The 14854-nt window shown below is 38.1% G+C and overlaps 1 protein-coding gene across 1 annotated transcript in view; it reads left to right on the top strand.

Annotated features, from left to right (window-relative positions):
• Window positions 1–12531, top strand: part of SEMA3C (semaphorin 3C) — a 182707-nt gene extending 170176 nt beyond the window's left edge. The window contains exons 17-19 of the mRNA XM_006026627.3: window positions 2935–3002; window positions 7064–7194; window positions 8742–12531. Coding sequence (XP_006026689.1) covers window positions 2935–3002; window positions 7064–7194; window positions 8742–9155 — 613 coding nt within the window. The 3' untranslated portion in view covers window positions 9156–12531. The remainder of the gene's footprint in view (window positions 1–2934; window positions 3003–7063; window positions 7195–8741) is intronic.
• Window positions 12532–14854: the final 2323 nt, after the last annotated feature.

Here is a 14854-nt window from a genome sequence, read left to right as displayed (position 1 = left end):
AGCAAGTATAGGAGGGTGGAAACAGGCCAATCTGGTGCTGCCCCCCTCAGTTTCCAGCTCCTGCATTGCATAGCTGAAAAGTATAACTGTATGGTGAAATAGTATATTTCTTTACCTTTTCCATCCTGGACATTCACGTTGTCTCCACTGGGATTTGCTGTGGTGCTGACATTTTATTTGTAATGTATTTTATATGGCAGATCAAAATAAACACCTAAAAGACTATGCAAAAATCTGGTTTTCATATATTAGGGAAATGAGTTGTCTCTTTATCTAAAGACACAGAGTATGGTGGAGAAAACATCAGTAATCAGAGCCAAATCCCGAGGTCTAGACAGTAGATCTTTCTACACAGTATTTGTTCAATTCTTGTATAACCACATCTCTGCCCTATGGATTATTGCTGTGCCTCATCCCATACACTGAAAAACCTCAGAACACCTGCCCATGTCCTTATTTCCTGAACACATACACAAACACTACCACCTCAAATATATGTTGCCACTTCTCCATTCTGGACAAATAATGAATTATGAGGATGCATGCCCTTTAGTAGGTTACTGGGGCAGGTACATAGCGTCTCAGAGAGGACAATAGATTATGCTTGATTGGGATACGCAACCAGATATTTTCTAATATCTATATGAAAAGCATATAATAATCATAAAATATTATTTTTATAAAAGTATAAAAATTGATTCTAAAGACTGAAGTCAGCACATTTGAAAAATGTTTCTTTTAAAAGAAAATAAAGAGGCATTAAATAATACAAGTTTGTAAGTTACTTGGATCAGGTTCTCTTTCAATATTTATCTATACAGCATGAGGTATAATGAGACAATACAAATCAGCTAAGGCTTCCTAGTACACTTATTATAACAGTAAGATCCCCCAACATCCATTCGATAGGAGGAGTTGCTTGGATGCTGTATCTCAGAGCAGAATTTGGCTCCAGGATTTTCCTTTAAATACATAAGTATTAATGCTGATTAGAAGGGTTGAAAGCTCTAATATCCCAGTCAAATCAATGGCATGCATGCACTCACTCTGCACTTTGTAGAACTGAACTATCTAGGGTTAGATTGATTATTATTGCTATCTCTCCCAATGAGCTCAACCCCTGTTGTCCTACAGCCATGGGATTGACGATGACATTTACCAATTTTCAGTCACCCAAACATTTTGCTTCCCTCTGCTTGTATTAGTGATATTTTGTTTTGTCTTATTCTAAATGAAATATTTTGTGCTTCAAGACTCACTTTTACCGCAAAACTGGGGAAAACAGCCCAACATTGGGCTGTGTCTTGTAAACACAGCAGGGGCGCAATCTTATCCAGCTAGTACTATGCAAAAACCTTGTAAGAGACTGTTCTAGAGAGCTCACCTTCTAAAGACAGTATGGGAAAAAGAAGTGACTTGCCCAGTGTCACACAGCAACTCAATAACAGTCAGGACTAGAACCCAAGTTTCTTACATCACTGCCTGTATTGCCTCTTATTGCAAGCCCTGTACATATTTTGCACAGATACCTGTAACCACTTGGATCACCTGTTGAAGCCTATATATGGAACACTAATTGAGCCAGTCCCTGCCACGTGGAAATGCTGATGAAATCCCCTTTGCACTCTCTCTAGAGTAAGCCACCCTTCACTCAGCAAAACTGGTGCCTCAGGGATCTATTGAGCTTCTAATCTATTTAGTCATTAGCACATAATTGAAAAATGAGTGTTAAAAATTCAAGCAACATCTGTCTGGCTGAGAGTTTATTAGCAGTGAATTTTTGCACCGACCTTCTTATAATAAATAATAGCATTGCCTTTTACTCTTCAGTGGTTGGAATATTTACAATGCATGTGTGACTTTTCCATGGAGAATAACAGTTCAGGTTTGCAATCTTCATGTACTAAACACTAAATGTAGTTGAAACCAGGGCATTCTACTGAAGTACTGATTCTAATGGGCCTCCAAGCAACTTTCTTGATTTCCTTGTGTGGTTGCAGGTTTCTGATTTACTAGCACGCTGCTCTAAATACCAGGCCGCAGGATAAACATTATATAGAAGCTTCTCCAGCACTTCTTTTGAAGTTGGGCCCTTGAACTCCTGGAATTGAGACATACATGGAGCCAAGAGCAAGAGAACTAGCCAGGCTCAGTGAAATGGATATTGTCTTGTAAAGGAGTAAGCCGTATATTGTAGCCTGGTTACTTGCTCTCACTGGAGTGGAAGCTCTCCCATTGCACTTTTGTCAGGTTTCTGATTTACTAGCACACTGCTCATCCAGTACCTCAGTGGTTAGGGTATCCATCAAGGATGTGAGAAGCACTGATTTAATTCCCTGAGGGGATTTGAATCCCTATTTTCCACCTCCAAGAATAGGTCTATAACAACCAGACAGGTGATGAGAAGGAGGAAGGAGGGTCATTTTCTCCTATTGAACTTGTTCCACTTTGCATGTAATGAATATTTGTTGGAAGGATATTGTTCATGATACTTCATAAATTTCATAGATTTCATAGACATTAGGGCTGGAAGGGACCTGATGAGATCATCTATTTCATACTGAACAATTATGGATAATATGCCAATCAACTGCAATCGTGCTTAATAACATGAGGTTCAAAATGTTTAGACTTGTTTTTCTTTTTATTTGTAAATATGGTCAGGCTTACCACCCAGGTCTGTTCCTGTTGTTCCCCCAATACTGCTGCCATTGTCTTGTAACTTGTCTACCCCAATTTTGGGCTTGGTAAAAAAGGCAGTCTCACACTCCATTGATAGAGGTGGGAAGAGGATCTGGACCTTAGTGGTCTTCCAGCTGTAAACTATATTCACAGCTACTCATGAAAACTGCTACTGATATTTGATCTGGTAAAAAGCTTATTTACTGTATGTGGCTGTCTTGGATTATATTCTGTATTTCCTGAATATTTCAGGAGGAGTCGGAGACAGGATGTGAGACATGGAAACCCTATGACTCAGTGCCGAGGATTTAACCTGAAAGGTACTGTAATTGAAAGACAGACACACTATAAAGAGTACTTGACTCATCCTGCATACCACGTCTGTCATTTACTGGTAATGCAGCCCAGAAGCGGTCATTTTTCAAGCTTGTCTTAACTTTTTTTAGCAGAATTTCCTAGCATTTGATATAAAAAGGGCCTTTATAGGATGAATGATTATAATGTTTATGAAAACAAGAAGCTAACAACACTGACCTGAGCTTAGATGTAGGCTAGTCATGGGCTGGCCTATTTGTCCCCGCACATGAATGCCAAAGCCACCTAACTCATCTGCCCTCACCTTCAGACTAGTAATGCTGAACATTTGGAGCAGGTCAGTGTTTTTATATACAGTCCTGTACAATATGTGGGGCATAATCTGCATCACACTAGGCATAGTCCCAAGAGGCCCTATGACTGTGACACCCCTGTAATGCACAACCCCCTTTATCTACATACCTGTACTGAGGGGGGAGTATATTATTTCCTGCTGTATTAATCTAACCAATGAGGTGAGACAGGGAAGCCAAGGCTCCTTCCAATCCCACATCAGTCAAATATTCCCTTATCGCTCATCATAGCCAGGGTCACAATCCAAACAGGTTGCGAATTTTTCCTGCCCTGTATGACTGAAAAAGGATGGTGACAAACCAGCTCTCTGGAAATCATACAAATTGACAGGTTATATTAGAACTATTTTCTCCTGATTTTAATGCTGTTTTGAACTACACTTCACTTAGTACCAGGGATTTTGTAGTGTAGCCGATTGGGAATTTATCTATTCAGTTCTTTTCTGGCAGAAAATACCAGTTTCTCAAAACCAAAAATGTTGGCAGAAACCTATTGTTTTCAATGATAATTTCTTTGAGATGTTCTCTTGGAACAGGATAGAGGGCTCCTACAGACATGTGGGAAGGCTGCTGTGATGCGCTGGAAATCCAGCATGTCAGAGCAGACGCAACTGATCGTGTCTGCTGGAGCACGGAAATTGATGCCCTCTGTCAGCCTTCCGCATCGTCTATATCAGCGTCCCCACGCTGAAAAAATGTTGACGGGGCACTATGAAATAAAACATATTTGATGAGCTTTAGTTCAAGTTTCCTGATGCCATTGTTTCAGCGCAGGGAGGCTGATACACGATGTACAGGTGCTTTTAATTAGTGCAGCTTATTAATTAAAATGCCTGGTGCCGCATTCCAGAACACAAGTAAAAATGCCCTGCATTTTTTGGAAGAGCTGTTTGAATAGCTAATAATTATGAGTGGGACATTTGTGTGGGTAGTGAGGAACCCAGGTTCAGGTCCATACTCTGGATGAAACAATAGAGGCATTTGACCTGAGATGTGCCCTTTGGGCTATTGGCTAATTTCATGTGCATCTCCCACATTTTCTTGAAAAAATATTAACACATTTTATCTTCAGTCTGATGGAAAACAAACACATTTTGAAACCTTGAAAATTTTTATGAAACAAAATTCATGTTTTCCAGCCAGCTCCTGTAAATGTTAGTTTGGTGCAGGGTTTATATAAGATGTCGATTCAGCCATTTTCCATCCTGTATTAAAAATAATAAATAAGCTATAATTTGGGCTCTCTCAAAACATAATTCAGGATTTATGCCACTTCATAGAAAATTAGCACAGTGAAAAAAAATAATGAATTGCCATAAAAGAGACAAAAGAGATGTGAGTCAGACATATTAGCAATTCATCCAAATTTATAACAAACCAAATCTTTTAAACAAAGGCATCATGCCTGCTATGTTCCATGCCTCAGCATTCTTAACATGTGAAGCATTAACATTTTTAAACAATGCTATTCTTGAAGCAGAGCATGAAGCACAAATGGGTTTCTACAATCACTTTGCAGATGATCTGTAAAGGCTTTTAGTATTGTCAAATTAATGTTAGCTCTTAGGACCATTATGTAAAAGCATTTGTTCTGTTTTTTTTTTCTCTCTCGTATAAAGCACATTTAAAAAGTAATAGTAATATGCATTAGATCTACAGATAAATGTTTGAGAAAAGGATAGAAACATTTCTATTTCACAGGATTGGGAACTATTGAAAACCTTTAGATCCAGGTATGTCTTCAGGTGATAAACAGAGACACAGACAGATGCTCATACTGCATGAGGGATATTTCTGTAAGATCTATTGCATATGTAATCAAAACTCTTTGACTCCACTCCTGCAATGAGATGCACATGAGTGTTGTGGCCTGCACACATACAGATCTTTGCGTAATTAGCCTTTGAATGCACTCTTTCCCTAAAAATTACAATATTATTCTTAGCCAAGGATTTTTGGTAATATTCTTTATTGGATCAAATGTACATTGGAAGGGAGACAAGCTTTCAAACACAAAATGAGTCTTCCTCAGGTCACTTTGTGTCTGAAAGCTTTCCTCAAATCTCTCCAAACTATAGATTTGGTCCAACTGTTGTTGTCAATACAGCCTCTGAAGTATTTGACAAAGTGTACTTCACAGAACAAATGAAAAGTCATGCATTCTTTCCTCAATGATTTAGACTCCAATTTTAGGTATGACTTGGTAAATTAGCATAAAAGACAGAAGCAGACATGATCACATGAATATATGATTATATGACTAAGCCAGGTACATATCTATAATGTACAGTTAATCTATGATTCAATTTAAAGGGTTTTCCCCTATTTTTTAACTCTTACTGGGCACATCTACACATGCAATTCATTTGAAACAATAAGCTTCAGAGCAGTTCGAGATGATGTAAACTACTCCTGGGTAGAGCATCTACACATGAGCCCAGAACAGCAGTATTTTGAGCCAGGGTGGAGCAATTTACACCTAGACCACTCCTGCCCTGCTTAGCCTGGGCTGGCCAGAGGTGCTGGGGGTCAGCCCCGGGCTCTCACTGGCAGCATGGGCAGCGGCGGAGCTGGCTGGGGCACAAAAATGCTGGAAGTGCAAAGCCATGTGTCCCCCTGCTGCCTGGGATGGCCAGGCGCAATTTATACCTAAGGTCAGTGTCTCCATGTGAGTTTAATTGCAATTAATTACCCCACTGTAAAATAGTAGTGTTGGAGACAGTACTATCTTATGGCAGTGTTAATTAGTTTACTATGGCTAATATTGTTGCATGTGTACGCTTTACTCGGCAGCTTTACTCTTTACTCCTCAGCAAATTAGTCTGCTCGGTGTTAAGCACATATGTAAACATGGCCACGGTTATCTCAAAAATAGAAATTGCATATTATATGTAAGGTAATGTTAAAATATAACGGTTTGGCCAATATTATTATATGAGCAAATTAATAAAAAAAAGTCTGAGCACCTGTTAACTGTAACAAGCAATCATTCATGTCTGAAGACTATAAAACAGTACAAGTCTGGGTGATCAGGCATGCTCAAGGTCTGCTGAAGTGTTGCTGGAGTGCTGTAAATCAGTCATGAGTATTTAGAAAGGTGGGCATTTTCGTTGCTCTCTAATTTGATCATTGCATTTTAGGTTTAGGGCAAAGGCCTTTTCTTGCTAGATAAGTAACTGCTTTTGGTGGATAAGAGTGAAAGAAGTCTAAGAGGAGATAGCACATTTAAGCACACATACAGTTTGCAGCTGGAAGCCTAGCCACATCTGCAGAGCAGTGGCTGTGGAGCAGCAAGAGGCTTGCTAAATAAGTTTACCCTTGTTTGGGAACCCTTGGAAAGGTGCCGTGCTCTGTTGCTGTCTTGGAGCACTAAATCAACTGTCATCTCCTATTATAGAGTACAAACAGGGGAGGACCTGACCCTTAGAAATGTATACAGATGCATTTGATATATACTGCACAGGCACATGTCCTAATTTCTCAGAACAGACTGTGCTCACAGCCTTCTCCAAATTTCATTCCTTTTCTTATAATGCTCTTTGCCCTGAATTACTGATTCATAGACATCATCAGGCTTTGCATCCTTGAACATCTGTGCTTCAGCTGAGTTGCGCTTCAGGCTTTGTTGTCTGTTTTGCAAATAGATTTACTTTTTAAGGAAGAATCAAGCATCCATCCTATAGTGGCTTCATCTACCTTATCTTGCTTTCTAGCGTACAGAAATGCAGCAGAAATAATTCAATATGGAGTGAAAAACAACACCACCTTCCTTGAGTGCACCCCGAAATCCCCCCAGGCTTCCATTAAATGGCTTTTACAGAAAGACAATGACAGAAGGAAAGAGGTAAGTATTGCAATGTTGAAGTACCAATTGATATACGAGGAAAACTGCATTCAGTCAAAAGGCTCAGACCCTCTGATTATGATGAAGTAGTTTGGTAAAGTATCATGAACATATCTTAGTGTTTTGGAATAGCGAAGGCCAGCTCTCATTATAAATTATCTTGAGGTTTTTTTAGAGTCATAAGACAGGCACCTCTCTCCTACTGACTTTTTAATAGAAGCTGACTAAAATCCAGGAGCTAAACCTAAGTACAGAAGAAATGGGTTTTTTTTATTTTTTTATTTTTTGGGGGGGAGATATGAAAGTTTTCATTAGCAAGATATTAATCTGAGCTAAAAACATGGAGGCAAGCATTTTCTTCATAGTGGTTGGAATCATATTTTCCTTTACTGCATTCTCCAGGGCTCTTACATTTCAGTAAAATTGTTTATGGGGAGCATGCCTTCCTTAAATGATATGAAAAGGGAAAACTATATTTCCATTTCAAATCTAATACACTATGAAAAAGGACCTTCTGTTATAAGGATGTCAGCAAAACGGTGCCTGATGTTAGTTATAAATAATAGAAAGCCTTACCCTCATGACAGGCCATCCTTTGAAATGAGAAGGAGAATTTATAAACTTTTTTAAAGTAAAACATACCATTTCTCAGATGCACTTTGTAAAGGATTAAATCTTAATGCATCACTTCTCGCTCAAGCAAAATGCTACAATATACAATACAAGATAGAGTATGCTACAAATAGAATATGCTGTAGTGATGGGAGGACATCAAACTCAGTTTGTTTCGTTTCATTTTAGCTTAGCCAAACTTCTTTAAATTCTGCAAGCCTTTGCTTGAAAATCTGGGTTGGAAATTTCACAAGAAAAAACTTACTTATAGCAGCTTTTTGTAAAGCATGATGTAAAGTGCAGTACCAAATTATCAAGTCACTTAATAATAACAGCATGGTGAAAATTCCTCTCCAAGTATCACAGGTCTGAAACCAGATATTCAATGAGGTATTAGTCTTTGGTGACATTTCTCTAAATTGCTACAGTACTCAATACAGAATGCTCTTTCTTGATTTCCCATGTCCTGTGGGAAAGCCCCCAAGGAAAATAATTCTGTACAAAATTCCCCTCCCGTACCAGAGCCCAAGCAAGATGCAGAAATGACATGAAAAGTACAGTGAAAGACAGCCCCTCGTTCTCAATCTCTGCACTTTCTTTTTCTCAAATGTCATAGGGGACCTTCTACATTTATAGCGACGGCAGAGAAAGTCTCCTTCTACTCATCTCCCCTGTGTAGAAGTAATGGAGACTTCTGTCTTATGTGGCTCCTGAAAGGAGCCCACGTTTGGGCCTGTAGCTTGATCTTCTCAAATGTGGACAGTCACTCTTGAGACTTGTGATAAAGAGAAATGTTAGGCAAACTCTTAAAAGACGACAGTCCCTGGAAGTAAAAAGAAAAGAGAATCACTGGGGGATATTACATTTGCCTTATTGTATAATTCACTGCTCCATCACATTTTTTAGGAAGTGTATTTTGCGTTTTGTTCCTCTAGGTCAAACTTAATGAAAGGATCGTTGCGACTGAGCAGGGACTTCTCATTCGCTCCGTCCAGGACAGTGATCGAGGACTTTACCATTGCATCGCAACAGAAAACAGCTTCAAGCAAACCTTGGCAAAGATCAACTTGAAAGTGTTAGATTCAGAAATGGTGGCCTTTATGACTGATAAGTGGTCCCCCTGGACATGGGCCAGTTCTGTACGAGCCCTGCAGTTCCACCCAAAAGACTTTGTTGCAGCTTTCAGCCACTCAGAAATGCAAATGATTAACCAGTACTGCAAAGACAGTAGGCAGCAAGGGCAGCAGAGAGATGAATCCCAGAAGATGAAAGGGGACTATGGCAAGTTAAAGGCCCTTATCAATAGCAGGAAAAGTAGGAACAGAAGGAATCAGTTACCAGGATCTTAATTTTTGCTTTGGAGGATCAAATGTCTTTGTCTTCACTGTAGGGGGCTTTTTTTATGTCTGCTGAGAGCGTATTTTGAGGAAACAACGTGATAAAAAAGTAAAACAAGTAAAGCAAGCCTGAGAAAATGATCTTTCTCCCAATAAAATGCAGTGCAATGTTACATCTAAAGATAAAGTTTAAGAGCATTTCTTTGTGCATATTAGCAGCACATATGAATATTTATCTTAACCCAGAATCAGTGGTCACATCATGACGTTTACATACATTTGGAAAGAAAATAAAACTTGATGCATTAACTTGCAACCCTGGAACCGAGCCGAACAGAAAGGTAAAGAAAGAATTTGGGTTAAGATAGATGTTCCAGTGAGAGTGTTATGAAGGTAACACCTTGCACCGCATTTGAAAATATGAGTTTCTAATTGTTTACTGTTCAATACTGGGTGCTTTTACACATTGTACAAGTCGTGTGAATGCATGCAGCAAAGGTGCTGGCAAAATTGAAGTACAGTAAAGAAGTGGTTAATTCAGGAATATACTGAAAGTCAAATGAAGGAAAAAGTAAGACAAAAAGCAAAATGTGCTTGTTTTTATATTTTATTCAAGAAACACTGAGTATAGTTCACAGTATAAGTTGTAATAAATTAAAAAGTTTCTGGGATTTAATTTACAAATACCTAATGCTCATATGGACTTCAAATAATATATTATGTCCAGTAATAATATACTGCTTTACAAGCAGTACAAATCTAACATGAGAATGTTGGTTAGACATCTAAGTCACTTAGGTAATTTTGAAATGTTATCCTTCCAACACTTGCAAGTGACCACAATATGTACTGTACAATGTACACTCAAAAACTCCATCCAGTGATTTCATTTAAGGTATCCCAAATGATTAAAATTAGAGCTGATTAAAAAACATGGGGAGGGGGGAATCAAGAATATTTTGGGTTTTGTTTTTTTTTAAATGGTATTTTCAAAGTTTTCCAGACCAGATATGTTTTTAAATACTTTACAAAAGTGTTGGGTTTCAAAAGCTTTTGGTTTTTCTTTTTACCTCCATTCTTCTTTTAAACTTGTTTTTAACCCTTGTCTCTTTTGCTATCAAGTTATTGAAAAGGGAAGGAAAGAGGAAGGAGAGAAAAAAAGAAAATGAAAACAATATTTTACCAAATATAGGGTATTTTTTATATACATTTTCATTTTTAAAACAATTTTTTCAGGAAACCTCTAATGAAATTCGGGATCTATACAATGCTAAATGGTTAGAAACATGGTGAATATCTGTCGGTTTCTCTCGTCATTGATCTGATGCAGCTCATCTAACATAGTTCAAGAAAAGAACAATTGTGTACGGTACCTTAGAATGTCGAATTTTGGGTGACAATATTTTATTTTACAATAATTTTTAAACAAAATAAGCTAATGAAATAAATAATATATTCAGCTCAGAAAAAAAAATATGAGGATTGAATAAAAATAACTTCTGAACCTAGAGATGAGGATAATAATTTTAAATGAATAAATTTTAAATAAAATGAGGCTTTGAAAAATGAGGCATCTATTTATTGTTATTTTAACTTTATTGCTTTTAAGGTTGCTAGCCAAAGCTCTTTGGGCATTATTCTGATCCTACTTCCATTGGTTTCAGTCAGGAATAGCTGTACTGAGGGCAATAAATCTACTTTAGATTGGCACCAATGTGATAGAAATCAGAATTTTGGGTGCAGTGGTTTCAAACTGATTTTAAGCTGATGCATGGGGTATCAGGCATATTGACTTTTTAGCTGTTCAGTGCAAGAAGAGCTGGGAAAATAGGCCCTGATTGAGCATATCACTTAAACATGAGTCTAAGCCCCATTGACAACAATGGGACCACTCACATACTGAGCTGCAAAATTAGTGCTGTTTGCTGGTTCTGGCTTTGCTTGAAAGTGATGGGATTGCTCATGTGAACAGACACTTAAGGGATTTTCTGAATCAAGGCCTAAATGCGTATTAATGAACTGTGTACACTGGTATCTGTGGGCCTGACACAAAGTCTATAGAAGCCAATGGGAAGATTCACCATTTGCTTCAGGCCCCAAGAACTGGCAGAGCAGAGTCTACAAAGATTAAATAAAAATAATATGAAAAATGAAAAAAAATCAGGTTTTTTTTTTTCCCCAGGTGTCTTTCAGTGCAGCAAGTCTCTGTATCTGACCATGGGAGACTCCTGAAGAATCAGCACTTACGTTACAAACCAAAAAGTTACTTTGGGCTCCACAGTATAAAGCTACCTCCTAGATTGACATTAGTGCATATACTCTGTATGCTGCAGTTGTTCTTCCTAGTTTATCCGGCACATTCACTTGCACAATTAGTATAATGTTAATGTCTTTTTTGTGAGCATCATAATTGCTTCCAGATGAAACATGGCAATTAATGGGCATATAAGGGTACAATTTATTTCTTTGAATAGTTGAACAGAGTAATATTTTAATAGGCCCCCATTGGGCCTCAAAAATCATCTGTTCTGTTATTTTCTAACAGAATATTGGCAATATGGGATTCAGTTAAAAAAAAAAATCAGCCTCTCTGAATTTCTTATGACATAAAATAATATTTTTTAAGCTGCTTCATATCCAGTTATTATGGTATGACTGTTTAAGGGATTACACTTAAACTAACATTTTTTGCTGCATGAAAATATAAGCATATATATATATATATAAGCTTTTGTTATTGTGTACTAGTCCAAACTTTTATGCTTTAGCAGACCTCCGCCTATAGATTAGCTAGGGATCAGATTCTCAACTGGGATAAATCAGTGTAACTTCTATGATGCTTCAATGATTTGCACCTGCTGAGAATTTGGCCCTAAAATGTACAGAATAGACATATAATTTTTATTCGTTAAAAGTTGCCCTTCCTCTTCCTTGTAGGTAACACAGATATTTAGGACTGTAATATTGTTTTGTGTTATTTAATATCTTTCTATTTTGAGGATTACTAAATAATGTATATAATTCTATTCCTTAAAGAAAAAAAGAAACACCTTCTAGACCTAACTTCTCCAAATGTAAAGTTCCCCAAGTTCTTTGTCAGTGTAATTTTTGTTGCTGTTTTTATTTTGTGTAGTTTGTAAAGTTCGCTGAAACCCTGACTTAACATTGTGCTCCTTGCAATTGTCAGTGCTGTAGATATGCGTGTTTTATTAAGAAAACACGTTTTAAGAAGTATAGGTATGTGTATAGCTCCTAGCATGATGAAGCTGTCATTACGGTGAATGTTCATTATATCTTATGTAAGAAAGAACAAAATGTAGTTTAACACAGTGCTATTTAATTGGATACCTAAAATATTATTTGCCTGACAAAATAAAAGTGTGTTGAAACAGTCTCAGAATTGGTTTTGCTTTTTCATTTATAAAAAAACCAGGAACTTTATTGCTTCTCAGAAGAAGACCTGCTTCATTCATTTTTGCAGTGAAATCATTGCTTGGGAGGTTTCAGTTTTTATAACATCTCAGCGTTTGCCCCCTTCACCGAGCGTCATAAAAGCCTAGATTTTTTTTATTTTTTTTTTTAAGAACCTTTTTCCTTTTTCTTTCACAAAAAATACACTTTTCAATGGAAAGTCTAAATGAATAGGAAGTTTCTGGTTTGTTCCAAATATCCTGATTTAACAACAAAAATGAACAGTGAAAGATATCAAAACAAAAGGCCAAAAATCAGATGGTTTAAGTTGTTTTGTTTGCTTGGTTTTATTTAATTGGAAAGCTGTAAGCATTTCTATGGGATTTTTTTTAGTATCCTCATTTTGTGTGGATTCCTTCATATCATATATGTAATATTTTTCAACAGCTCTGGATAAGGCACAGCACTGGAACTGGAACTCAGACAACTGCCTGCCTAGTGTGAATGAATCTGGCCCTCACCGCTAGCACACTCATTTCTCCATTCTGTGTAAGCACTGTCTGTCACAAACCCATCCACAGGATACCCCAGAAGCCTCAAGTTTCTTCCCACTGTCCTACTGCTTGTCCCAAGAAACATGTCATGTTTATCCTGGGACAAGTCTTTGTCCCCACAAGCTTCAGCTCCACTGCCCTTATACTGGACCTAACAGCTGCAGCAGGCAAATCTCTGCCAGCTCCAAGCGGCTTCCCCTTGGATGGGGAAGAATTTTAGGTCCTCCTTTCCATAGAATGGGTTACCCTGGAATACCAATTGCACTGAGATCACTTTTTGTCACAGGCAATCAGTAAGGACATAAATCAGCAAAACGAATTATTATATAGGAAAAACATTGCACAAGAGAAACTGAGCGTATAGTTTAAAGACAGAACAAAAATTCAAGTGAACTTGCTTACCCTTTCATTGTGCTATGACCTAGCCCTCTGAGAGCCCTGCCAGTATTTACAGAGATCAACCTTTCTGTTGCTCCTGCCAGCCCTGACCTCTGGGGAATTGGACTCTCTCAAAGCCTGGAAAAATCTGAAGACCAGGTCTATCTCATAGACAGCCTTTCCTTCCGGGTGCATCTGGAATCCCTCTAGCTAATGGCTCATTTCTCTGAGAGTTGATTTTCACATTACAGGCTGATAATACCTTGGGTGCGCACCCTAACAACAGCTGCTTCTGCCTGTGATTGGGAGTGGCAATTATTACCCTGACACAATGGCAAGAGATACTTCACAGTTTGGCCTGCTTCCTTCTCCTTAAGTATTCATCCCTCTGTTGCTTTGTCTAAACCATGTCCAAAATCATAAAGATGTAATCCATACAGCAATAGAAATGACAAAAGTAAATACAGCATTACATTGGCTTTTCAAGGAGACCATACACCATATCAGGAAAATAAACACAGGAAAACCTGCATGATACCCTCAAATTATAGTGGGGCTTGTGAAGCTATCTCAGCTGAACAAGCTGGTACATTCCCTGCTCAAACTTCTCCTCCCAATACCTGCCTATTTGTAAGGCTGTAGAGACAATAGATGTCTCAGCAAGCCTGCTGTCCAAAGCATCCTTAAATCTGCATCCTTAAATGCATCAAAAGTAACATTTCTAGAGAGAAACTGCATCCTTAAATGCATCAGAAGTAGCATTTCTAGAGAGGCTGCAGAAGGGAGAAACAAAAAGAAAAAATCTACCATTATGTGGTTGCAAAGGAAAAGGAGGTTTCTTATGTCAATGCAGTAGTACCAAATACCATTAGGAGTGGCCCTATCAAAGCAAAAGAACCAAACTGGGTTCACCAAATCACTTACAGCAATGTGAGTGAATTTGAACCTTAATTGAGGGGATCTTGGTTGATTTACAGTCACGTTGGATTGAAATCTATAGTTTCCCCTCAGATTCCTTGCATCACAGCTTCTGAATTCAATATACATCTGACCCCTCTTGGCCTCTTTTTAAGTGCCCCACTCCAGGACCTGATACTTGAATCATCATCTCTCAGGACTGAAATCATATGATTTTTGCCTCTCAGACACAGCTTTGGGCTGCAGCTGTCTGGCATAAGTGGTAATTACCTCAATAGATCCAGTTTCAGTTCATCATCTACATTTCACTTCCCTCCAGAAGCGCTGACTAGTGTTACCCAGTCACCAAACAGACTTCTCAATGCAGTGTCATATTTTACCACTTCACATCTTGAGACACGGCCACTGTGTGGAAATGACTGAGATTCATGGCACCATAGGTGTGAGGGA

The sequence above is a fragment of the Alligator sinensis genome, unplaced genomic scaffold (genome assembly GCF_000455745.1).
Source record: "Alligator sinensis unplaced genomic scaffold, ASM45574v1 scaffold481_1, whole genome shotgun sequence".
NCBI lineage: Eukaryota > Metazoa > Chordata > Crocodylia > Alligatoridae > Alligator > Alligator sinensis.
The sequence above is the reverse complement of the archived record's forward strand: the minus strand, read 5'-3'. Positions and strand labels throughout refer to the sequence as shown.